Below are 27,074 nucleotides of genomic sequence, written 5' to 3' on the forward strand. Positions count from 1 at the left end.
GCGTGCGTGCGTGTGTGTGAGGAAATCAGTAAAGTTGGGGCAATTACTGAGCAGGGGGAATCTGCAAAGTGGGGGTACTACTCAGCCAGGGTTCTACTGGGCCTCTTTAAAGCAAATAGAAAAACACAACATACATTTTCCAAGCTGCATTACAGCTTCAAAAAAGCATCACTGAAGCATCAAAAGAGCATGTTGAATCCCCCTCTCTCATCTAGGTCTGTATATAGCCATACTATGAAATCACTTGTATTCTAGCTCCTCTATAAACACTGATATCATCCAAGGCATCTAAAAGTACACCCATACTATTGTACTGATAATACCTGATGTTCAGCTTAGATACATGGATTTCCCCAGGCTCTGGTCGCAGGGGAGTCCAGACCAACAGAAATTACACTCATACGAATGTTAGTACTATGTTTGGAACTTTACCTCAATAACCCATTCCCAGATTACCTATATAAACGACATAGAATGCACTATATTTTTTGTACAACCCAAATTTACCAGACCGCCTTTTGTCGGGCACCTAGTCCTGTTCTTGTTTATTCTGTTTAAACTTGTGTTGAAAACAATAAAAAAAAAACTTATTGAACCTAAATAAGCATGTTGAAGCGATAGGCATTTTAATGTGCGTTAAAGTCCAAGCAAGTGTAAATGAGCCCTTAAAACTTAACATTCAGACTTCTAAGGATACATTGGTATGCAGTATCAAGCACCTTCCAGTATCAGCATTCTTACTGAACACTCCTAGGTATCATCTCCCATGACCAAGATGCTAACCCTGCCCCCTCTTGGGTCTATCTATTCTCCAGAATACACATCACTCTGCAGAAAGGGATAGGGCCAACTTTCAATCCTTAGAAGGCCATCAAAATTGGCATATCAGCATGCCCTGGGCTTGGTGGGTATTAGGCATTTTATATTTTAAAAAAAAGTTCTTCTTGTTTTAACTAGAACTTATATTCCCTGTGCTGTTTGTTTGCCTTACCTTGCAATAATGGGCTCACATGTTGTGGCTGTTTGTAGTATTACTGAGCGACTCCACCAAGCCCATGTATTTTTACAGCTGGCCTGTTCCTATATGCCAAAGACAAGACAACTTCCTGTTCTGTTCACATAGATGGCAATGCATGCCTTGGACACTAACATTTTACTACTGCATTGTGAGCATTCTGTGTGTCTGAATTATCTGCCTGCTTGTGGCTGTGTCAGATCCAATTACTGTTTAGCTCTCACCTGCACTAGACTAGAAACCCAGGGATTGTGGGATAAGTTTCTGATACTTCACAGGAAATGCAGGTTCTCAGACTACAGACAGTGGTCATGCATTAACCTGTGCAGTGCCATGTGGTATGCCTCGTGTGTCTACACAAACAAACAGCTGACGTAGGAGTGTGAGGATTTCAATAATAAAATGATACCATGAGAGTACATGATCAATGAACATCTTATGCAGGTGAAAAACACAAGGTGCAGGTAGGAAGGTTTATAATGCCTTTTAAACTAACCTGCAGTACCCAAGAGGTGCCAACTATTATACAGCGCCTTGAAAAATTATTCATACCCCTCGACATTTTCCGCAACCAAAAATGTAAAATGTATTAATGGGATTTTAGTTTATAGACCAACACAAAGTGGCACATAATTGTGAAGTGGAGGGAAAATGGTTTTCAGAATTTTTCAAACAAATATCTGAAAAGTGTGGTGTGCATTTGTATTCCAGTCACTACTTTGTAGAACCACCTTTCGCTGCATTACAGCTGCAAGTCTTTTTGGGGATGTCTCTACAAGCTTTGCACATCTAGGGTGACATTTTTTCCCATTCTTCTTTGCAAAATAGATCAAGCTCTGTCAGATTGGATGGAGAGCATCTGAACAGCAATTTTCAAATCTTGACACAAATTCTCAATTGGGTTTATGTCTGGTCTTTGACTGGGCCATTCTAACACATGAATATGCTGTGATCTAAACCATTCCATTGTAGCTCTGGCTGTATGTTTAGGGTCGTTGCCCTGCTGGAAGGTGAACCTCTGCCCCAGTATCAAGTCTTTTGCAGACTAACAGGTTTTCTTCTAAGATTGTCCTGTATTTGGCTCCATTCATCTTCCCATCAACTCTGACCAGCTTCCCTGTCCCTGCTGAAGAAAAGCATCCCCACAACATGATGCTGCCACCACCAGGTTTGACAGTGGTGATGGCTTGTTTAGGGTGACGTGCAGTGTTAGTTTTCCGCCACACATAGCGTTTTGCTTAAAGGCCAAAAAGTTCAATTTTGGTCTCATCTGACCAGAGCACCTTCTTCCACATGTTTGCTGTGTCCCCCCACATGGCTTTCTTTCCACCCTTCCATAAAGGCCAGATTTGTGGGGTGCACGACTAATAGTTGTCCTGTGGACAGATTCTCCCACCTGAGCTGTGGATCTCTGCAGCTCCTCCAGAGTTATCATGGTTCTCTTGGCTGCCTCTCTGATTAATGCTCTCCTTGCCCGACCTGTCAGTTTAGGTGGATGGGTTTGCAGTTGTGCCATACTCTTTCCTTTTTTGGATGATGGATTGAGCAGTGGTTAGTGAGATGTTCAAAGCTTGGGATTTTTTTTTTTTTTTTTTTTTTTTTTATAACCTAACCCTGCTTTAAACATTTCCACAACTTTATCTCCCTGACCTGTCTGGGGTGTTCCTTGGCCTTCATGATGCTGTTTGTTCACTAAGGTTTTTTAACAAACCTCTGAGGGCTTCACAGAACAGCTGTATTTATACTGAAATTAAGTTACACACAAGTGGACTATTTACCAACTAGGTGACTTCTGAAGGCAATGGGTTCCACTAGATTTTAGTTAGGTGTATCAGAGTAAAGGGGGCTGAATACAAATGCACAAAACACTTTAGATATTTGTAAAAAAAAAAAAAAGTCTTAAAAATTTAAAACCATCATCTCCCTTCCACTTCACAATTATGTGCCACTGTGTTGGTCTATCACATAAAATCCCAATAAAATATATTTATGTTGCTTGTAACATGAAAATATGGGAAATTTCAAAGGGTATGAATACTTTTTAAAGACACTATTATATCAATGGTACTTTACAAAGGCTTAATGTACTTCATCCACGCTTCAAAGTAAAGCTGTAATGAGAGAATATGGAGGCTGCTGTTGTCAACACCTCCCTCTGAAAATAGCTATTTGAACTGTCACACAGTTCCAATAGTTTCAGTACTTCGAAGGACTGACTGGAGCAAGTAAGCATATTAGGAGGTCTGACGTAACTCTTATTTTCCAATCTGCATGCTTGTTTCAGCTCACTGATTCAAAGTCGTGAACCAAGAGATACTCCTAAAAGAACATTAATTGCGGCTCCTACTTTTTTGCTACAGGTTTCCTTTACAATAAAACAGAACTTAGATTAAAGAACCCTTTAAAAGAGAACATTCCAAGAGACCGACGCAAACAAGGGAAGCAGATCAATGTAGTGTCTTGCCAAAATAATTCAGTTTACCTTCTACAATGAAGCTGGCCTCATCTGTACCACTCTCGGAGCTGCCAAACAGAAACACACATTGGTTAGCCAAGGCAGCTATGAACACATTTATTCTTCCAAAGCTGGCAGATGGGTGGCATTACAAACATTTCCAGAATATTTACTTCTAACAGCTAGAGGTTTGCTAATGGAGGAGAGGACACACTGATACAGAATTGAGGACCCATTATTGAAATCGAGGGGAGACCTGGCAGCTTAAACTAGTCATAGACAACAGTGGCACTCAGTCTACCTATCTCCAGTGATTTGTTTAGCGATATCGCCCTGAGGCTGACGCTATGGAAGGCTGGCTTATTGTACATTTGATGATTACTGTGTGTCAATCCATGCTAAACTATGATGGTGAACATTATCCATTAAATAGGACTACTCAGTGTACATGGATTCTCGCTATGGGAGATCGCGCACATTGGCCAGCCACGGATGGTCTCTGCAGTTCCTTCTGTTTGGTACTCTGGGCTTCTCTAGGACATTACACGTCTGGTGTAACGGCATCCATTTAATCTGGCTCAGATTTTGGATTGGTGATTTACTGAGGATATTTAGACGCTTCTATACCCCCTGATGAATATTGTGTAGATCAATTGAAAGACGTGGGCCTTCTCTGGCAGGGCACACTCTTTGAAGATATTCTATTGAATAGATTACTACATGCACTACCCAGCCAAAAGTTATAGGGGTTTTTTGATTCTTGATGTACTGTATAGACTCTTGGCCTCTGATTGGGCCTTGTTGGCCTTAGATACGAGATAACGATTGTATTATCCTTACTGGTTAAGTTATAGTAAAATTCTCAATAAACATATTGAAAGAGAAAGTTATAGGGGTATCACTGTACTGTATATCTATCACCATGTAGTTACACCAGAGCACCTGTATTTTCGAATGTTTACTTTCTAATATTTTGTAAAAAACAAAACAAATCATGTTCTCTTTTACATAAATTTACATTTTTTTCACTGCATTAAAGTCCCAGGGGAGTAATGGTATTGCTATAAAGATGCGGATCCCAGAAGATGACCATTGGGGAGTAAGCTTGCTGGCTGATATGTGCCTCACATGGGCAAAAGCACAAGTTCATTTTAAAGTGAAAAAAGCTTTTTTTGGCCATACTACTCTTGTGGGTCAGAAGTGCATATACTTTTGCTCGGCTGACAGCTATTGCCCCGCTGTCCAAATACAATCAAGCAGGGGGAGCGATACCCGCATCAACATCGCTTACCAATGTTGGGGATTTGTCCGTTTTTTTTCTCTTAAACCCAATGGTTGAATGAGGGAAAAAAAAAAAAAAAGGGGGATACCCAGCTTTAGAGTCGATGTGGGAGAGCTGCAGCTTCACACGGATGCTGCAGCATAGAGATGAGCATTAATGTTTATTAAAAATCCCAAACTTCTCCTCTAAGGCTATGTATACTGTACTATGTTCCCCCAAAAAAGAAAACCAACCCAACCCTTTTAACACTTACATAATTTTTAATCCGCTTTAGGTCTTATACTTGGTAGAGATAAATCAGCAGGGGCTGTTCAAAATATTTTTTTTAAAGGATTTAGTACTTGCTACTTTTGCCTCTTCACTGTTACTATGCAATGCATTTTATTTGTGTTGCCGTTAGTCCCTGCTGGGCCCCAATACCCAGGCTAGGGTAAGAAAGAAAGCATCAGTATCAAGGTTAATAAAGGGTCAATTAATTAAGTTAATCGTAAAAAGATTAACTGCACAGTATAATGGTTAGAAGTGCCTTCGAGTGTTTATTGTTGTTGAAAAGTGAGAGGCTTCAGTTGGTACTGAATACTTCCAGTGGGTGGGGAACACCAGTTCTGGTCACAACTGTCCAAAAGGGCAACTCCCCTTACTTTCTAGAGCTTTCCTCTTGCTTCCTGTTGCATCTCTGGAACAGGTAAATCTCTCAAATGTGATGCACACACAAAAAAAATAAATAAAAAGTGCAGAGAGTGGGCTTATTATGAGGCTGGACAATAAACATGGAATTGCATCCTTTTTCCATATTTATTCCATTAAGTGCAAAAAAATGAAAAAAGGTAGAAATGCAAGATATGCAGCTCCAGACAACAGAAAATGAGAACATGAGACAATGGAGGGGAGTTAGTACATTTTGGTGAGTTTTTTTAGTTACCTCCTTGCTCTCTTGGCTGAAGGTTCAAGGGGGTCGGTAATGCTGCATTCAGTTAGATTTTCGGCCTCTGCAATGCAAAGTTTGTGAAAGTCCACAGGATGCAAGAGAGATTAAAGGAGAACATTAGTTACAAAAAAAAAAAAAAAAAAAAAGACAGTGGGTAAGGAAACAATGCAAATGAGAGATCTCCTAAAAAGAGCAGTAACCACCAAAAATAAAAAACTCAAACACTTTCATAATTGGCCATGATCCTCCCCTTTAATTACAAGGCAAGGAAAATGTCCTGGATGGCTAGTCTTCCTACTGGGCACCAGAGTGGATAAAAATCAATGATAAAAGAAAAAATACTTTTTTTTTTTTTTTTATTACTTTTTTTATTTTTATCACAATTTAAGTAAAATGCTTTTGGAGTAAAAAAAAAAAAAAAAAATCTATCTACAAAAGATAGTTTTCTATTTAAGATACATTAATAATTTAGTTTATTCAGCATGAAATGGAGCTCATGTAGCATGAGGCTGTATATTCTGCAATATTTATATTTTTGGTACTCATGCAATGAATCCAATCTCTGCAAGCTGAGATAACATGCACTGCATTAATGCATTCACACAATTTCACAGTAACCATGAGATAAACCAAAGTTCAGGAATGTTCCTTTATCCCATTGTTTTGCAAATCTATGTACACTACAAACTGTATTATTGAATCGGATCTGATATTGCGATTTTACTAACCTGACAACTTATTATTCTAAATAGGAAACCTTCATTTTGTTTGCAACTAACTACCAGCAAGAAGTCCTTACATTTAAAGAGCACCTGTCATTTCAGATCCATCATGGCAGTGCCAGTTATTGGGCATCCACTCACCTGCTGCCGCCACATCCCTCACCTTGTTGTGTCACTGCCGCATCACCAGCCTTCCCATTCCAGTGCATGGGACAGTCGGTGAGTCAGAGATGACAGTTGCCCTTTAAAAATTATGGATTTAAATCAAGCCTTTTTACTAGTGATTTAAATCAAATCCACCCTGCTGGGCACATAGGCTGTGACTATGTTCATTTATATAGATGGGCAACACTCATTTTCGCCTCCAGCCAATCACAGTGCGTCTATGGGAATGAATGGGGCAACAGTGAGTGTGCACACAAAAAAAAAAAAAAAAAAAAAAAAAAAAAACAGCTGGGGCATTACCCTTGCAAAAGCTGTGTTGCACTGAGCAGAACTGCACAGTGAAATCCCTGGAACCAACAGGAGGGTATTTTACCAGGCATGGCTGCACTGAGGGGAGCAAAGATTATTATTGAAGTGGGGGTCAGAAACCAGTAGATCGCAGCCAGGTGACTAGTAGATCGCAGATTGGGTTTACTGAACCGCCATCCCAGAACATCAAAGAGTGCAATGCAGAGGGACTACTTGTAAAGTTGGAGCTGTAGTAGGGAGCAAGAGCCGCATAAGCTGATGCCTCCTCTGTATTGCTGGCTCCTGTCCATGCGGAGAGATATGTTGCTTCCTTACCACCTAACTTCTCCCATGTTGTTCAGGTAGATCTTCACCTCTTTAAGGTCGACTACCCCTGTACTAAAAAGGTAGTTTATTTTCCGGTTTTATTTTTTGTCATTTGGAGTTTGTTTTTTGAACAACTGTTTTCTGTCCATTTACTACAGGTTCACTTGTAATGGTTACCATGGCCAACTTGTTAAAATGATGATAATTGGTTGACTCAGTTCACTAAATCCCAAAAGGGATAATGGCCATAATTTTTGTATATTCTTTAACTTATAGGAAATATTGGTACAAGACTGATACTCGATATATGCAATATCTGTATGTGTTTTACTTGTTTTCTTCTATGATGCAATAAAAAAAAAAAAAAAAAAAAAAAAAAAACCCCAAAAAAAACAAAAAAAAAAACCAAAAAAACCACAAGCCTCCATGATTGAAAGAACTAAAATCTAATGAATGAAAAGGAGTGGACCAAGGACAGCAAGACTTGAGGAAAAATCTAGATGTTGGACATCCTCCAGCCAGGAAATGAGGTGGGCCCTCACATTCTGCAGCCTCTAAAGAACACTGCGCGAAGCTTTGTGTGTGCAACGAAATAAGAGTAAGCTATTTCGGAGCAGGAGAGGAGCCTGTACAACTGTACAAGACAGAATGTAAGGTTCAGGTTAAGCTAAAGAAAACACCAAACCTGTTTATAATACAATATCTCTCCTCATACCTCCACCTACAATTCATACATTTAGGGCTCAGCTTTCCCCAACTTTGCCTGCAAGGTATCAAACATACCTTTGCTGCAAGTTTGCGAAGTCTGGCTCATGCAGCTCCTATTGGGGTGACCGCTACTGTAGCTTGTCAATACCTAGTCCTGCCCACTGCCTTCTGGCTTGACACAGTACTGCTTTAACCTTTTCACTATGAGCTGCAGTGTCTGGGAGGCCGACCATGGTGAGCACAAATTAAGGGGTATTTGGCTTAAAGTGGCTGTAAAGCCTCAAGGTTTTTCACCTTAACGCATTCTATGTTTCTTTATAACTACTATGGTCGTCCTTTTGCTCTATTCTATGCTCCCTAACTCACATCTTCAATCTCCCCTTCTCTACTGGCATTTTTCCCGCCCCTCTACAACATGTATTGGTCACCACCACCACACTTAAAAAGCCTTTATTGGAACCTACCACCACAACTTAAGAAAACATCTCATTGCTCCCGTTTATTCCAGAAGTTCTAGGTACTTCATCTACAACTATCTGAGCTTCTATTTCATGGATAAGAACCTTCACAACCCCTACATTCCGTCTTCTGCCTGCAACACTCCACTAAAACCGCTTTCCAAAACTCACCATTGACCTAATAACTCTATACTCCTACTCTTAGACCTTTCCACTGACTTTACTGCAGTAGACCACCAACCCCTCATCAAAAAAACAGTTCTTTTGGCTGCCATGGCTGCGCTTTCCTGGTTGTCCTCCTACCCATCTCAGAGCACCTTCAGTATCTACAATTCTTTATCTCCCATCTCTTCTGCTTTCTGCAGGGGTGCCTCATAGCTCGCTCCTCAGTCCCCTTTTCTCCATTTACACCTCCTCCCAGGGTCAGCTGATGACCCTCCAGTACCCTCTACACTGATGAAAAATCTCTACTCCTCAGCATACTCACTGAGTTTCCACATGCATCACTAACTTACACCACTTCCTCAAACTCACTCTTTGAAGTACTAAGCTCAAAATTTTTTCCCTCCCCACACCCCCTACTCCTTTCTCGAGGGCCTACCTTTACACAGGCACTCCTCCTTCAGTCTAAAAATGCTGCTGCCAGATTTATCCGCCTTACCAACCATTACTGCCTGCCCCCCCCTTACAAATCCATTCACTGGGTTTTGCTAGCCCAAAATGTATGAAAGTCAAAATTCTGTAACATTATACAAAGCCATCCACAAGTCCCCAGCTAAATCATTAACCTCACCCCAAATATCACCAAAACCATTTACTCTCCTCCCAGGACCTCCTGCTCTCTAGTTCCCCTCATCACCTCCTTCCATGCTTGCCTACAGGACTTCTCTAGAATCTCTCCCATTATCTGGAACCCCTTTCCCCAATCAGTCCAGCCATCTCCTTCTCCGTCCGGCTTTAGGCAATTTTTGAAAACTCATCCCTGCAGGATAGACTATCCCGTCTCCACCTAAAAACTACACTTCTACTTCCTCTTATCAGCTCATCCCTTGCAGTTGTCTCTTGTACAGCTGGCCACTCCCTTTTAGACTGTAAGCTCTCATGGGGCAGGGCCCTCCTAAGCCTCTTGTATTGACTTAGCTGTTTACGGTCTCATGGCGCTATATAAATTCTGTATACTATTCACAGGAACATGTGTACCCACTGGAAGATTAGCCCTCGTTCTCAAATCTAGTGAAGACTAACATTTTGAATATCTCCACTCAAAAAAAAAAAAAAAAAAAAAAAAATGGAAATTAAAAATTAGGAGACCCCCATGACACAATCCTGCACTCTGAAGGCAGTGGACAATGAAGGCCAAAAATGTGAAGGCCCAGTGTCAATTAAGGAGAATTTCTTACCTTCTGAAGTGATATTTTCATCAGCCTCAGATGCAGTAGGTGGTAGCTCAGCACTGGTTTTCTCCAAGTGGGTTTCAGGAAGGGAGGAACTCTGTTCTCCATTTCTCTTTGTGTCATAGCCTTTGTAGTGGTCCTACAGGAAGAACAAAGTTTGAGGTTATATATGCAATATATCTCCTAACAAAAAGTAAAAGGGAGTATAAAGCTGTTGAAAGAAGTGCATATGCAGACAACGTCACCATTTACCAATTACTGGGATGGGCAATCTAATCTGCCAATAAGGCTTTGAAGAAAGAAGGGCATCAGGTCAGTTACTTAACCCAACAATAAGTGTATGCATACAAGAGCACCTGGGTATTCCGGTCACCCGGGATCCTTGAGGTTGCTGCGATGTTCTTACAGAGCAGGAAGTGCTCACTGTTGAATGTAGAGTGCCTTGATGGTTTCTTATCTCACCTTGTGATAATGCCGAGGCTGTGTGAATGGCAGTTGGGGGAAAGTCCTATTTGGAGCCTTCACAGCGACACCCATAGGAGGAATGCCCAGAATGGAGTGCCTTGCTGCTGTGGGAAAGAAGGGCGGCATTGGAGGGGCAACCATGTTGAGACCTCGGAGATTACCTGCTAAAAGAAGAATAGATTCTTGTCTAAGTAAGGAGCTCAAAATAATTTTAGCAATACTGTGGCATCGATGAGAACATGAACAGGCTAAGATGTGAGTGGATACAAGATCAGATACAGCTTGAGGCTATATGTGTATCAACTGGAAAAGAAAGAGGATCTTGTTGCTTCTTTCTTATCCATCTTCCCTTCTCTCTGGATGAACACCAAACAAAAAAACAGCAGGTTTGCTTTAACCATTTTACAGTAGCCACGAAGCAAGGTTGTACTAGAAGGAAAAAACGAAAAAACGCGAAGATCTTATAAAAAGGAGACATACAGCCAAAGCTGGTTTGGCTGTACTTCTCCTGTGGATCACCGGAGTGCAGTTCATTCTGCACTCCTGTGAATCCGTTTTCAGTGGGCTATACCCCGCTGATGTCACTGTGCCGGTCCAGGGCCAGCAAGGATTGCAACTATATGTCAGGATCCGCCCACATGCATGGACTGGCACCCAGCCTCTCAGCGAGCCGCTGAGAGCCTGAGCAGGCCACTTCTGCACGCTCCACAGCCCAGTACTCCATTGAGCGTGGGGGGGCAGAGCAGAGAGCTGCTGACTGACAGTCAGCAGCTCTCTGCTTAGGGAGCTCTGAGAACCAAGCGAACGGTGGTGTTTGATCACTCGGTTCTCAGTGTTAGGGCCTGGTGGGGGACAGATGCATTACCAGAACAATGCTGCATCCAGCTAGCCAAGTATGAATCTGAAAAAAACCAAACTTCTATTTTAAACAGTTATAGTTAGTTTTAACCTGTAAGGACAGAAATATGGGAGCGGTCATTGCAGACTGTTTACACATGTGCAATCTCCAAAGCTGCCACCCCGATCCTACACTACTCGGAGAATAACTGACCTGGAGGATTTAGGACAGGAGCTTAGATCATTCTGACTAATGGCTGCATTCTGATTAAAGATTTGAGAGTCACCAAGTTAAAACAGGAGCAAGATGAGAGCACTAAAGCCTGCACACTTAAAAATAGGGCAGCTGGATTTGCAAAGGGTTACTCATTGATCTACCCCCGTATGAACGAGGCCTAACCGTTTTATTAATTTCCTTAGACTTTTGGGAGGAGTAGAGTGGTCCTGTTTTTCTTTGATATATGCTGTAATAGAGAAAGGTTTCTTATAGGCAAGAGGATTTTTTAGGCACGTTTTTGCGCAAGAAAAAAAATTCTCAGAATTTCCAACGTGTGTAAACTCACCTTGCATTTGCTGCATTAGTAGAGCTCGCTGTATCATGGGATGAGTGTTGAGAAGCCTGGCAGGGCTGGCTTGTCGCAAGTTCAACATTTGCTGCGACTGCTGGACCTGATTTGTAATAGGCCTGTAAAAAAAAGCAGTTAGTAAAAGGCCTGTAAGGGAAACAGGCAGATCACTGGATCCAGAATATCCTCACCTGGATCCAGCATGCTGGGCAGGCAGAGGGTGCTGCGTAGTGGGTGGATGGTGTGCTGCTGGTTGTACATTGTGCTGGTGCTGTTGCTGCTGCTGCAGAAGATGCTGAAGTTGGATCAGCTGATGGAACTGTTGTTGCTGCTGGTTGAACATGTTGGCTAACTGCCTAAGGAAAAAGAAAAGGCGTAATTTCTTCAGCATATCTTTTGTAAAGCCGTTTCAAATGTCCATACCTGGAGATCCTGCCAGTAACAGTACATCCTGTTGGAGGCTTACAACCCTAAGCATTTTTACCCATTACCTTGCAGTCAGGAGCCATTTCAGCCTGCAGTGCAAATGCCTTCAGTTTTCTTAAAGTGTTACTAAACCCAGGAGCCTGCATTCACTATATCTGGTCTCTCACAGTACATAGAATATGAAAATGCAATAGACTAAAGTGTGCAGTCTGAGTGGCTCTATGATGTGATGCACCTCATCCCGATAGACAAAATTTATAAATGTAGAGGAATGGGATTGTAACAGTGCTATCAACTGAATCAAAGTGTATTAAAAATATAATAGCTCAACATGTTGAGCTATGTGCCACTTTTTCGAAAAGGTTTCATGCTGTAGTCAAATACAGTGGTCCATTTAAAGCTTCCTTATGGACTACCCGTTATATTCACCATGTGAAATAAATTTGTAAACACACAAATTCCCCTTTTCTAAATGGTGGTTAATTTTGCATTCTAGTATTCATTAAGTTGAACGTCTATGAACTGGGACAACTAGTTGGTCTCTTCCATCTATTTGCATCAATACCAAGGTGCCCCTAAACTCTTACGTTTTTTTATCTTTCAGCATAGTAAGTTTTTATTCAGAGTGTCATTCTACTGGACCCACATCTGTCTGTGGTTAGAAAAAAAAAAAAAAAAAAATTATATATATATATATATATATATATATATATATATATATATATATATATATATATATATATATATATATATATACATACATACACACACACACACACACACACACACACACACACACACACACACACACACACACACACACATACACCGACACCAATTTTTTGCTTCTTCAGCTGGGTCTTTACTTACCCCCTGTGGCTATGCATGGTCTCCCCTTCATCATCCGCTAGCTCGGGCCTTTTTTGATCCTTGACCCTGTCTCCCCATTTCGGGGGGGGGGCATATTAGCAACAGAGTCCTTTCCATATTTCGGTTCCGGACTCATAGGAGGTATGTGTTGTGCATTTACTGGAAGTCATGACAACTTTCTCTTTATGCTCATTTATGTTTTCAAACTCATCCCATTTCTGTTTATGCTAGAGCTGGATTACTAGTGTGGTGGTCTCACATTATCCCCTGAGGGAGCCATCACTGGCGAAACATGTTGGGAATCAATACTCACCTGTAACAACTTTTTCCTTTCCTTTTGGGCCGCCAGAAACCCATTGTTTTGTATATGCTCAGCTATTGATTTTAACAAATATCTTTATATTTCATTTGTTGTTTGCTCTATGCTTTTTGTAGTAATAAAAAGAATTCAGTTGTTGATAGCACCGTTACAATCCCATTCCTCTACATTTATAATATAAAACTGCAAAATCCCTTTTCTCATCAGCAGTCTTGTGACTTCTATCAGTGTCTGGTTAAAGCTTGTAGGGGGAGTTTTCATTCCACTCTGATTGTCCTGTGAGGCTGCAGGACCCCTGACCCTCTGTCTGGACAGTGCTGATTGGCCCTGTGTTGATTACATACACCTTCCCAAGTAGAGCTGCACGATTAATCGTTAAAAAAAATTATGATCTTGATTCAACCCACCCCCTCACGATCCCTATACAGAATTTCCGATTCATTCATGTAATAAGTGTATAGAGTTCTCTGCTCACTCAGCTGTCAAAAGAAAAAACGGGCAGTCTGCCAAGTTTTTCACAACACTGTCCAAACATTGTAACTTTTCGTTCTTAGATCAAAGGAATGAACTTGGGGAAGTTTAACAACTTAAATCGGCGTTCCGCAGGCGGAAAAAAAAATCAAATAAAATGTAACATGCAAATACATCTGCTGACTTAAAGGGGTTGTAAAGGTTCACTTTTTTTCACCTTAATGCATCCTATGCATTAAAGCGGAGTTCCACAAAAAAATGGAACTTCCGCTTTTCGGAACCCTCCCCCCCTCCGGTGTCACATTTGGCACCTTTCAGGGGGGAGGGGGGTGCAGATACCTGTCTAAGACAGGTATTTGCACCCACTTCCGGCATAGACTCCCATGGGAGTCTATGCCTCTTCCTGTCCCTCCGCGCTGTCTCCTGGGAAACACACAGCTCCCAGGAGATAGCGGGGACCAGTTATGATGCGCAGCGCGACACGCGCAGTAGGGAACCGGCAAGTGAAGCCGCAACGCTTCACTTCCTGATTCCCTCACCTAGGATGGTGGCGGCAGCTGCCGAGAACCGAGCGGGCATCGCTGGACCCTGGGACAGGTAAGTGGCCATTTATTAAAAGTCAGCAGCTGCAGTATTTGTAGCTGCTGGCTTTTAATATTTTTTTTTTTTTTTTGGCGGTTTAGGTGGACCCCCGCTTTAAGGTGAAAAAACATCCAACAATGCCGGCCCCCCCAGCCCCCCAGTTTTAGTTACCTGACCCCTCAAAAGTCCCGCGCTTGCTCCCGACGTCCTCTTCGCCGCTCAGCCTGGCCGTTGATTGGCTAGAGTGGATTGATTGAAAGCAGCGCAGCCATTGGTTCGCGCTGCTGTCAATCACATCCAATGACGTGTCGCGCCGGGGGGCGGGGCTGAGTGATACAGTCAGCGGCTATAGCCGCTGACTGTATCACGGGAGCGCGCCCGCAAGAACTAAACACCATGCGAGAGAGCTCACATGAAGGTGTTTAGTTCTTGTGGGGAGGAGCTGAGACAGCCGCCAAGGGACCCCAGAAGACCAGGTTCGGGGCCACTCTGTGCAAAACGAGCTGCACAGTGGAGGTAAGTATAACATGTTTGTTATTTAAAACAAAAAAAAAAAAAAAAAAAACTAAAAAACACACACCACCTTTACAACCCCTTTAATATTAGGACACTTACTTGTCCAGGGAGCCTGCAATGTCGGCACCCCAGACTCCCTGGTGCTGCCACCTCCATTCCTGATAAGGAAGACTTTCAGCTGCACTCCTGGTTCCCTATTGCACAAGGCGCACTGCGTGATCTGAATGGTCCCTGCTGTCTTCTGGGACCTGTGCGTCTCCTGGAAGACAGCGCGGGGGGGGTGTCTGGGGAAGAATGTGCTGAACATTGCATAAATTGTCACACAATGTGCGGCGATTTTCTCTGGAAGCGGGAGCAGATACCTGGATTTGACAGGTATCTGCTTCCCGCTCCCTCCCCCCCCCCCGAAAGGTGCCAAAATGTGACACCAGAGGGGGTGAGAAATCTGGACAGCGGAAGTTCCATTTCTGGGTGGAACTCCGCTTTAAAGTCTAATGCCCTGTACACACGGTCGGACTTTGTTCGGACATTCCGACAACAAAATCCTAGGATTTTTTCCGACGGATGTTGGCTCAAACTTGTTTTGTCTACACACGGTCACACAAAGTTGTCGGAAAATCTGATCGTTTTAAACGCGGTGACGTAAAACATGTACGTCGGGACTATAAACGGGGCAGTGACCAATAGCTTTTGTCTCTTTATTTATTCTGAGCATGCGTGGCACTTTGTCCGTCGGATTTGTGTACACACGATCGGAATTTCCGACAACGGATTTTGTTGTCGGAAAATTTTATCTCCTGCTCTCCAACTTTGTGTGTCGGAAAATCCGATGGAAAATGTCCGATGGAGCCCACACACGGTCGGAATTTCCTACAACACGCTCCGATCGGACATTTTCCATCGGAAAATCCGACCGTGTGTACGGGGCATAAGCCTTTTTCTGACACTTGTTTCTTACAAAGTTAAAATCTATATCTATATATTAGCAGAGACCCTAGAGAATAAAATAATGGTTGTTGCGTTATTTTATGTCACACGGTACTTGTGCAGCAGTCTTTCAAACGCAATTTTTTTGGGGAAAAAAAAAAAAGTCAACAAATAAAAAACAAAAACAGTATATAATGTGGGTTATTCCTGCGCTACCGTGGCAGAAAGGTGAAGATACGAACAGCTGCAAGCACCGAATGGGGTCAAACAAAGCCCATAGATGAATGAAAGAAAAATGAGGGTGAGTGCTGCGCTATCCAGGAGAACTGAAAAAAGTTGCTGCTACAGGTAACAGTATAAAGTGAATACTACAGTTTAAATAGGAAGCTACCAACAAGATAGTATATATTGTGGTGTGGTATAGACCACTGAAGGGCGATCCCAAATAAATAAGTGCTATTGCCCTATCAGACAGTGAAAACAAAAACAATGTGCAAAATATTGCAATAAATAAATTCTATCTGTAAACGTTCAGTATAAATATACTCATGTGTAAATATTAATGAATAGATAAGTGTACAAAATATAGCAATAAATAAGCTTAAAACCAACGGTACAGTTAATTGTGCAAAAAAATATAAATCAATGTGCAAACACAGTCATATATAGAGCTTCCTGTGTAAATGTGCAAAAAAAAAAAAAAAAAAAAGTGCATAGTGATATGTGACATAGACTCTCTAATCACAACGCAATCAGATCACGTGACTTGTCTGCTGCCATTTCCAGCTTCCAGCACTTCCAGTAGCGAGGAGATGTTGCTGGAAGTGGCAGCAGATGAGTCACGTGATCGGTGACGTCACGCGTAGGGACGGAATAGGCACTCTACACTGATCGAGGTTAACAAGCTCGCCGCTCGTAGGAGATAGACGCTGTTTCTTTATGTTGAATGTGAGTACACCCTGATGTTTTAATAAAGCTTAGTCCTGCCTAAAAATACTACACTATCTGGTACCCCTTTGTACTTTATTACCGGTTTCACCTACACCGAGGCACAAAGACAAAGATAGGACCGGCTCTGGTCCAGGGACCCCAAGAAAAGACAACACCCACCAGTATTTGCTTCTTTGCGGTTTTCCCATTACCGCTAGGTAAGGGGCCACTGCTTACTTTTGTGTGATTCATGCACGAAGAAGAGGACACACACCTGTCTCACCTCAGGCACTTCACTTTGTTTGTTTTTTGCACATTGGACTTTTTTTATTGTTTTTTAAGCAGACATTATTACACTGAATTCATGATGCTTGGACTCTTTCATATTGTCAGACTTGATTTGATTTATCTATTGCTGTGACACTATCTGATTGCGTTGTGATTAGAAAGTCTATGTCACATATCACTATGCACTTTTTTTTGCACGTTTACACAGGAAGCTCTATATATGACTGTATTTGCACATTGATTTATATTTTTCTGCACAATTAACTATACCGTTGGTTTTAAGCTTATTTATTGCTATATTTTGTACACGTATCTATTCAGTATAAATAAATAAATATACTCATGTGTAAATATTAATGAACGTTTACAGATAGAATTTATTTATTGCAGTATTTTGCACATTGTTTTTGTTTTCACTGTCCGATAGGGCAATAGCACTTATTTGGGATCGCCCTTCAGTGGTCTATACCACACCACAATATATACTATCGTGTTGTTGGTAGCTTCCTATTTAAACTGTAGTATTCACTTTATACTGTTACCTGTAGCAGCAACTTTTTTCAGTTCTCCTGGATAGCGCAGCACTCACCCTCATTTTTCTTTAAAAAAAACACAGTATAGTTAGCCGGACTTCTATTTTTTTTTGTGTAATGTGAAAGATGTTACACCGAGAGACTCCTGATCTTTATTCTAAGCAAAAAAAAAAAAAAAACTGTGATTCTTATTTTAGCCAGAATCTTGCAGCTCTACTCCCAAGAAAGCCAAAAAAAAAAACTCTCTCTAACAGTACACACCAAACTGAGCATGTGCAGGTAACTCTAAAGGCTCTGCCTCATCAGGAGATGGATTTGGGGACAGTGGAAGGGGGGAGGATCAGAGAAGACAGGATCAAAACAGCCTTTTTACAACGCGCAGGATTAACCCCTTAGATTCCACAGCGAGTATAAGTATGCTTTACTGCAAATACAGACTGATTTTATTGTTGTGGGTTTAGTAACACTTCTTACCTGGAGATCCTGCCAGACTTCCTGGTGCAGGCTGTCACCAGGAAGTCTGCAGGAGCTCTAGGTAAAAATCATTTTTTAATTTGAAGTGAAGTTCCTTAGGATTTTATGCAAATCTAACATGTTGTCTGGTATCATGTTTTACTGTGTATTTTTTTAAAACATATTTATTTCTGTGTGTGAATCTGCAAAAGATTCACATAAAAAAAAAAAAAAAAAACTTTTTTTTGTGTAAGCATATATTTGTAAATCCTTTGCAGAGTTACACACAGATGTAAATATGCTTTAAAAATATATATATAAAAATAAATTACACAGTAAAACAGGATACCAGACAGAAACATGTTAGATTTGCATAAAATCCTAAGGAACTCCACTTCAAATTATTATTATAAAAAATTATTACATAAAAGTCTGACAAGATGCTAGAAATAATGCCCAGAAATGAAAAAGCCAAACTCTCAAATCAGTCTGAAGAACATGGATTTGTTAATCCTTTACTCCCACCTTGCAAGTGAACTAAATTATCTCCCACTCATAACTATTGCAGTGGATGACATCACCGCTGCTCAGTAACATTATCAATATTTTATATGCTCTTCTATAAGACGGCCTGGATCCATAGATCCTTCACAGCCATCTACTAGAAAACCTTGTTACTTGAAAACCCCAGGACCAATGCAGTGAGTATTATCTATGGGCTTAAAATGGTAATAAGCCGAAAACTTAAAAAAAATATATATTATAGTGCAGCTTACCAATTGTTCGATGTGGTGGCTGCATTTGTTTTTTGTAAGGTTTTTTGCCCCTCTGTTTTCATCAGGTGATCTGGCCAATAACACACCTTTTTTAGTGAAACACAACTCTAGATGAATGAGCACAGGAGGTAAGACAGCAGCATTGTCCGTCTGGAAGGAGGGGGGTTAACATATTAGAAGGTTTAGATACACTAAAAAATTGAAGCCAAACGCCAGCTCACACTATACAGTCAGTAATGGCAAACCAATTTTTTTTTTTCCCCCCTTTTGGGATAAAGGTTTTGCATGAGTAAATAACAGTTGATCGTTGTCAGCACCCGTCAGTGTTAAGTTGTTTGTCCCATCCATGTAAACTGATACATTCTGCTAGAGAGCGTTCACTTCTGAAACACAACAGACTTGCTGATGAAAATAGAAGAAAGTCTAAAAAAGGAAACGAATGCAGCCATCACATCAAAAAAAAAAAAAAAAAAGGTTAAGCTGCAATAGAATAAATGTTTGCTTTTGGGTTTAATGCTACTTTAAAGTGATATTGAAGCAGTGCTGCCAACCCCCCGAAGTAAAATTTTCTGGCAGGACCCCAAAATTTACAAACACCACCAATTTTTTTTTGGGGCTGGCACAAATTATGAAACTTACTGGCAGAGCCACATTTTTTACTGGCACTGGCAGTACCTACAATGCCTGTTATCAGTGCAAATATCAATATTTAAACTAAACACATGTAGCTAGTGCTATTAGCAATGTGTTTAAGGTAAATAAAAGTCAAAAACCATATTTCTCCATTTACATGGTACGGAGGGGGGGGGGGGGGTCGGGGGCTGTGCCCACATGGTACGGGGGGGGGGGGGGGGGGTCAGAGGCTGTGCTCACATGGTACAGGAGGGGGGGGGGGGGGTCGGAGGCTGTGCCCACATGGTACAGGAGGGGGGGGGGGGGGTCGGAGGCTGTGCCCACATGGTACAGGAGGGGGGGGGGGTCGGAGGCTGTGCCCACATGGTACAGGAGGGGGGGGGGGGGGGGTCGGAGGCTGTGCCCACATGGTACAGGAGGGGGGGGGGGGGGGGGTCGGAGGCTGTGCCCACATGGTACAGGAGGGGGGGGGGGGGGTCGGAGGCTGTGCCCACATGGTACAGGAGGGGGGGGGGGGTCGGAGGCTGTGCCCACATGGTACAGGAGGGGGGGGGGGGGGTCGGAGGCTGTGCCCACATGGTACAGGAGGGGGGGGGGGGTCGGAGGCTGTGCCCACATGGTACAGGAGGGGGGGGGGGTCGGAGGCTGTGCCCACATGGTACAGGAGGGGGGGGGGGGGGGGTCGGAGGCTGTGCCCACATGGTACAGGAGGGGGGGGGGGTCGGAGGCTGTGCCCACATGGTACGGAGGGGGGGGGGTCGGAGGCTGTGCCCACATGGTACAGGAGGGGGGGGGGGTCGGAGGCTGTGCCCACATGGTACAGGAGGGGGGGGGGTCGGAGGCTGTGCCCACATGGTACAGGAGGGGGGGGGGGTCGGAGGCTGTGCCCACATGGTACAGGAGGGGGGGGGGGTCGGAGGCTGTGCCCACATGGTACAGGAGGGGGGGGGGGGTCGGAGGCTGTGCCCACATGGTACAGGAGGGGGGGGGGGTCGGAGGCTGTGCCCACATGGTACAGGAGGGGGGGGGGGGGTCGGAGGCTGTGCCCACATGGTACAGGAGGGGGGGGGGGGTCGGAGGCTGTGCCCACATGGTACAGGAGGGGGGGGTCAGAGGCTGTGCCCACATGGTACAGGAGGGGGGGGTCAGAGGCTGTGCCCACATGGTACAGGAGGGGGGGGTCAGAGGCTGTGCCCACATGGTACAGGAGGGGGGGGTCAGAGGCTGTGCCCACATGGTACAGGAGGGGGGGGTCAGAGGCTGTGCCGACATGGTACAGGAGGGGGGGTCAGAGGCTGTGCCGACATGGTACAGGAGGGGGGGTCAGAGGCTGTGCCGACATGGTACAGGAGGGGGGGGTCAGAGGCTGTGCCGACATGGTACAGGAGGGGGGGGTCAGAGGCTGTGCCGACATGGTACAGGAGGGGGGGGTCAGAGGCTGTGCCGACATGGTACAGGAGGGGGGGGTCAGAGGCTGTGCCGACATGGTACAGGAGGGGGGGTCAGAGGCTGTGCCGACATGGTACAGGAGGGGGGGTCAGAGGCTGTGCCGACATGGTACAGGAGGGGGGGTCAGAGGCTGTGCCGACATGGTACAGGAAGGGGGGTCAGAGGCTGTGCCGACATGGTACAGGAAGGGGTCTCTCTCTGTGGATGGCTCTGCTCCTGCTCAGTCACACTGTCTGTCTTCCCTCCTCCATACTTGGCTCAGTATAGGTAGTTCAGCATAATACACATCTGAGGTCTGACGGACCTGGATGGATGGATAGTCAGTGCTCCGTTCCGGAATCCCATCCTATCAAGGCCAAGCATCATCGACCCCCCCAGACCCCTACTGTGGCAAGGCGCCACCGAGAACGAGTGGCGGCCATTCAAAAATGGCGCCAGGCAGCGCCATTACATCACTGCACATGCACCCACCCGTGGCGCCCGGCCGAGTGTATACGAGTTCTCCCAAGCCCGTCAGGCGTCGGAAAACCGCATGCACAGTTGCGCTGTCGGACTGCAGCCATTTTTTTTATGGGCACCGCTGCCCGTGATGGACACTTACGGGCACCCCGAAGATAGGGTGAAATTTACAGGGCTGCCCGTAAATTAACGGGTGGTTGGCAACACTGTATTGAAGGCAATTTTTTTCTTAAAAAACCAAAAAAACCAAAAAAACCAAACATGTTTTACTTACCTGCTCTGTGGAATGATTTTGCACATAGCAGCCCCGATCCTCCTCTTCTCAGGTGCCCCACTGGCACTCCTGACACCTCCTTCCTGCCAAGTGCCCCCCAGAGCAAACAGCTTCCATTCAGACACAGAGCCACTGCTCGACCCCGCTTCCTCTCATTGGCTCACTGGTTTGAAGGACTGTCTCAGCCAATGAGGTTTGAGAGTCTACAGAGACCCGAAGCGGCTGTGCACATCGCTAGATCGCGATGGGGCTCAGGTAAGTATTGGGGGGGGGGGGGGGGGGGGGCGGCTGCTGCACACAGGAAGTTTGAGCCTTTAGAACCACTTTAACTTTACACAGCAGTCTAAAATAAATAGCAATTTGTGCATCAGTCTCCCAGACGTCAAAGCAGCCTGCCAGGTCTTATGTCCGTCTCCTGGGTAATGCAGCAGTCTGTCAAGTAACCATCAACATGGAAGCCTTTAAGGCAGTGGTTCTCAACTCCTGTCCTCAGGATTCACAAACAGGCCAGATTTTAAGTATTACCTTGGGGAGATGCAGACTAGAATACTGTAATCACTGAGGACCAAATGATATCACCTGTGATATATTTTAGTTCTCTTGCAAACCTGGCCTGTTAGTGGGCCCCGAGGACAGGAGTTGAGAACTATTGCTTTAAGGTCAGAGGTGGGTAAGCGGGGGCCCTCCTAAGGTTCTGTGCTGGGACCAATCCTATTTAATTTGTTCGTAAACGGCCTGGAGGATGGAATAAACAGTTCAATCTCTGTATTTGCGGACAATACTAAGCTAAGCAGGGCAATAACTTCTCTGCAGGATGTGGAAACCTTGCAAGTAGATCTGAACAAATTAATAGGGTGGACAACTACATGGCAAATGAGGTTTAATGTAGAAAAATTTAAAATAATGCATTTGGGTGGCAAAAATATGAATGCTATCTATACACTGGGGGAGAACCTCTGGGGGAATCTAGGATGGAAAAGGACCTGGGGGTCCTAGTAGATGATAGGCTCAGCAATGGCATGCAATGCCAAGCTGCTGGTAACAAAGCAAACAGAATATTGGCATGCATTAAAAAGGGATTAACTCCAGAGATAAAATGATAATTCTCCAGCTCTACAAGACTCTGGTCTGGCCGCACCTAGAGTATGCTGTCCAGTTCTGGGCACCAGTCCTCAGGAAGGATGTACTGGAAATGGAGCAAGTACAAAGAAGGGCAACAAAGCTAATAAAGGGTCTGGAGTATATTAGTTATGAGGAAAGGCTGTGAGCACTGAACTTATTCTCTCTGGAGAAGAGACGCTTGTGAGGAGATATGATTTCAATTTATAAATACCATACTGGTGACCCCGCAATAGGGAGAAAACTTTTTTGCGGAAGGGAGTTTAACAAGACATGTGGCCACTCATTAAAATTAGAAGAAAAGAGGTTTAACCATAAACTACGTAGAGGGTTCTTTACTGAAAGAGCGGCAAGGATGTGGAATTCCCTTCCACAGGCGGTGGTCTCAGCGGGGAGCATCGATAGTGTCAATAAAACTATTAGATAAGCACCTGAACGACTGCAACATACAGGGATATACAATGTAATACTGACATATAATCACACATAGGTTGGACTTTATGGATTTGTGTCCTTCAACTAAGGTCATGCGTCATTCTATCCAATGGCACTAGAGTGCATCAGATAACACATCGGTCTTCCTGATGGCACAGGGGGCCTGCCAGGTCATGCTTAATGTCCTACATGAACAGTACAGGAGCAAAGAACTGCTATATACTCTACTATTACTATATTCTGTATTCACCGGAACCACAATAAAGTCCTCGCAGCAGTCCCCAGCTGGAAAAGAGTGCAACTCTGCATTAGTGCAACATGTAGTGGGGCTCATCAATCTATTCAAAACGCAATCATTGCATACAACATACTCCTTTTCTGCTCAAATGGGTCAACGCTCCACATCCAGACAATACATATTTGTCATCTGCAACTACCTGCCTCATTATAGAACATACTCCCTCACCCAAACCTGTCATCCCGTATGTGCCTGCCATAGAACATTAAAAGCACATACACATCCACCTGCTATCTAATATAAGTGTCTGCTTCCTATAACAGTACACACACTGTCCAACCACTACCTTACATCTTATATGTATGTGTCTGGCCTATAGGACATACTCTGCTCCCCCTATACATAAAGTTCCCCCTGCAGTCCAAAGCACAGATCCGGTACCAACGTTCAAACAAACTCATCCAGGCTAGCTGAGAGATTGGAAGACAGAAGGTAGAAAGACTGCACACCAGAACCCAACCACTATAGGAGGTAAATATAGGGCTTCAGCCTGAACTCGTAGCTATGTTTCTCTGACATGTTTCAGAAATCTCTAGGATTAAGTCCTGTAGGTGGGGCGAAACATGTCAGAGGCGCATAGCCAAGAGGAGTTTAGGCTGAAGCCGTATCTTTATCCTCTCTATATAGTTGCTGGGATCTGGTGTGCGGCCTTTTCACCTTCTGTCTCCTCTTCCCTACCCACTATTAGATAAGTAATGTAAAATGCATCTGCTCATATAGCATGCTACAAACTCTTCTCCCCTTACCTGTTATATATGGGACTACAACATAACATGCTCTTCTCCACCTACATGTCATCTAATATGTATGTGCCTACTCCTTATAACATAGTACTTATCCACCCGCCACCTGTCATCTAATATATATGTACCTGCCTCATAACATTACACACTCTCCTTTCCCTACCGGTCATGTAAAACATAGGAGACTCCATCATAACATGGCACATACTAGTCTCCCCTTAACGGTTTTCTCAACAAGGGTGCCGCAAGCATGGAAGCCAGTTCGCCCTGGAAAAGCATCAGTTGTCATAATGCCGTCCGCCAGCACCATAACATCCAATGATGCTCTGGGGCCAGGATGGCATCATTCGTTGGTCTGCTGATGGTGACCAGCTCACCCAACACCATGGCAATGCATGATTCTGATCCACTGCAGGTGGCAAGCAGGGCCACCTCCAGCATTAAAAGGATGGAAGTCCACCTCAAATCTTCTGGAAAACGAAGAGACGTGGCAGCATATCCAGGAATCAAAGACTTTATTGGAACTCCATAAAAGGGTGAAACATGACACACAAACGACCCAAAGGTGCTCAGTAGGCGCATCTCACACAAACGTGCTTACTTATTACTGTAATGAGTAAGCGCATTTGTGTGAAACGCACCTACTGAGCACCTTTGGGTCGTTTGTGTGTCATGTTTCACCCTTTTATGGAGTTCCAATAAAGTCTTTGATTTTAATTCCTGAATGTGCTGCCACTTCTCTTCATTTTCCTTGGACTTTTCTGGCTGCGGACCAGGTGAGCACCCAGGTTTTCATAGCAGTACACAGGTGTGTACCCTGCTCTCTCTTCCACTTCAAATCCTCTACCCCACTGCTGGAGCCAATAGTAAGAGCTCTGATGTGAAGAGGATACTGTGTCATTGGAGGGCTCATGTACTGGGGCCTCTGATGTACAGAGATGACCGATATGATGGGTGGGTGGGTTTATGTTCTCCTTTATACGGGGACTTTGACATGAAGCAGAGGCCCTCTGACATGAAGAGGTTTGATAAGCAACATTTATGTTTTTTGGACAGGGGGTGCCTCTTGATTTTACATACTTTTAAAGCGTGTTGTGCCTAAAAACGTTTGCGAAAATACTGATCTAACATTTTTGTGCCTGCCTCATAAGATACTCACTCATACATTATAGTACATATCTCCCTCTCCCTACCTGTCATCTAATATGTACAGTATCCCACAAAAGTGAGTACACCCCTCACATTTTTGTAAATATTTTATTCTATCCTTTCATGCGACAACACTGAAGAAATGACACTTTTCTACAATGTAAAGTAGTGAGTGTACAGCTTGTATAACAGTATAAATTTCCTGTCCCCTCAAAATAACCACACAGCCATTAATGTCTAAACCACTGGCGACAAAAGTGAGTACACCCCTAAGTGAAAATGTCCAAATTGGGGACAATTAGCCATTTTTCCTCCCCGGTGTCATGTGACTCAACCAAAGAAGTTGAGTGCACGTGCTCAGCATCATATCCAGAGGTTGTCTTTGGGAAATAGACGTATGAGTGCTGCCAGCATTGCTGCAGAGGTTGAAGGGGTGGGGGGTCAGCCTGTCAGTGCTCAGACCATACGTCACACACTGCATCAAATTGGTCTGCATGGCTGTCGTCCCAGAAGAAAGTATCTTCTAAAGATGAACAGGAAAGCCCGCAAACAGTTTGCTGAAGACAAGCAGAATAAGGACATGGATTACTGGAACCATGTCCTGTGGTCTGATGAGACCAAGATAAACGTTATTTGGTTCAAATGGTGTCACGCGTGTGTGGCGGCAACCAGGTGAGGAGTACAAAGACAAGTGTGTCTTGCCTACAGTCAAGCATGGTGGTGGGAGTGTCATGGTCTGGGGCCGCATGAGTGCTGCCGGCACTGGGGAGCTACAGTTCATTGAGGGAACCATGAATGCCAACATGTACTGTGACATACTGAAGCAGAGCATGATCCCCTCCCTTCGGAGACTGGGCAGCAGGGCAGTATTCCAACATAACAACAACCCCAAACACACCTCCAAGACGGCCACTGCCTTGCTAAAGAGGGTAAAGGTGATGGACTGGCCAAGCTTGTCTTCAAACCTAAACCGTATTGAGCATCTGTGGGGCATCCTTATGTGGAAGGTGGAGGAGTGCAAGGTCACCAACATCCACCAGCTCCGTGATGTTGTCATGGAAGAGTGGAAGAGTGGAAGAGGACTCCAGTGGCAACCTGTGAAGCTCTGGTGAACTCCATGCCCAAGAGGGGTTAAGGCAGTGCTGAAAAATAATGGTGGCCACACAAAATATTGACACTTTGGGCCCAATTTAGACATTTTCACTTAGGGGTGTACTCACTTTTGTTGCCAGCAGTTTAGACATTAATGGCTGTGTGTTGAGTTATTTTGAGGGGACAACAAACTTACACTGTTATACATGCTGTACACTCACTACTTTATATTGTAACAAAGTGTAATTTCTTCAGTGTTGTCACATGAAAAGATATACTAAAATATTTACAAAAACGTGAGGGGTGTACTCACTTTTGTGGGATACTGTATGTGTTAGGGCTGGGGGGGGGAAAAAAAAAAAATAAAAAAAAAAATCGATTTGCTTAAATTTTGAATTGATTTGACCTCTCAACTCGATTCAAGATTTATATTGATTTTTTTCCCCAGCCCTGGTATGTGTATACCTCATAACCTAGAGCATAAACTCCTCCCAATACCGGTCATCTATTATACATGTGCCCTCATATACAGTGAGGGGAAAAAAAGTACGGTATTTTATCGGCATATAACACGCACTTTTTTCCCCCCTTAAAAATCAGGGGAAAATCGTGAGTGGGTGTTATACACCGAACCACTGCCTTGGAGGGGGAAGGAGGGACCGAGCGCTACCGAAATAGACAGAGCCAAGTGTACTGTGTACTCGGCTAGGCTCAGTTCGCAG

General features: G+C 43.9%; 1 protein-coding gene across 1 annotated transcript in view; it reads right to left on the reverse strand.

Moving 5' to 3' along the window:
• Positions 1–27,074, reverse strand: part of CIZ1 (CDKN1A interacting zinc finger protein 1) — a gene marked incomplete in the record, with an annotated part of 37,234 nt that overhangs the window by 5,250 nt on the left and 4,910 nt on the right. Inside the window, 6 exon segments of the mRNA XM_073600428.1 lie at positions 3,498–3,538; positions 5,675–5,741; positions 9,749–9,881; positions 10,205–10,371; positions 11,608–11,729; positions 11,802–11,962. Coding sequence (XP_073456529.1) covers positions 3,498–3,538; positions 5,675–5,741; positions 9,749–9,881; positions 10,205–10,371; positions 11,608–11,729; positions 11,802–11,953 — 682 coding nt within the window.

The sequence above is a fragment of the Aquarana catesbeiana genome, linkage group LG09 (genome assembly GCF_042186555.1).
Source record: "Aquarana catesbeiana isolate 2022-GZ linkage group LG09, ASM4218655v1, whole genome shotgun sequence".
NCBI classification, from domain to species: Eukaryota; Metazoa; Chordata; class Amphibia; order Anura; family Ranidae; genus Aquarana; species Aquarana catesbeiana.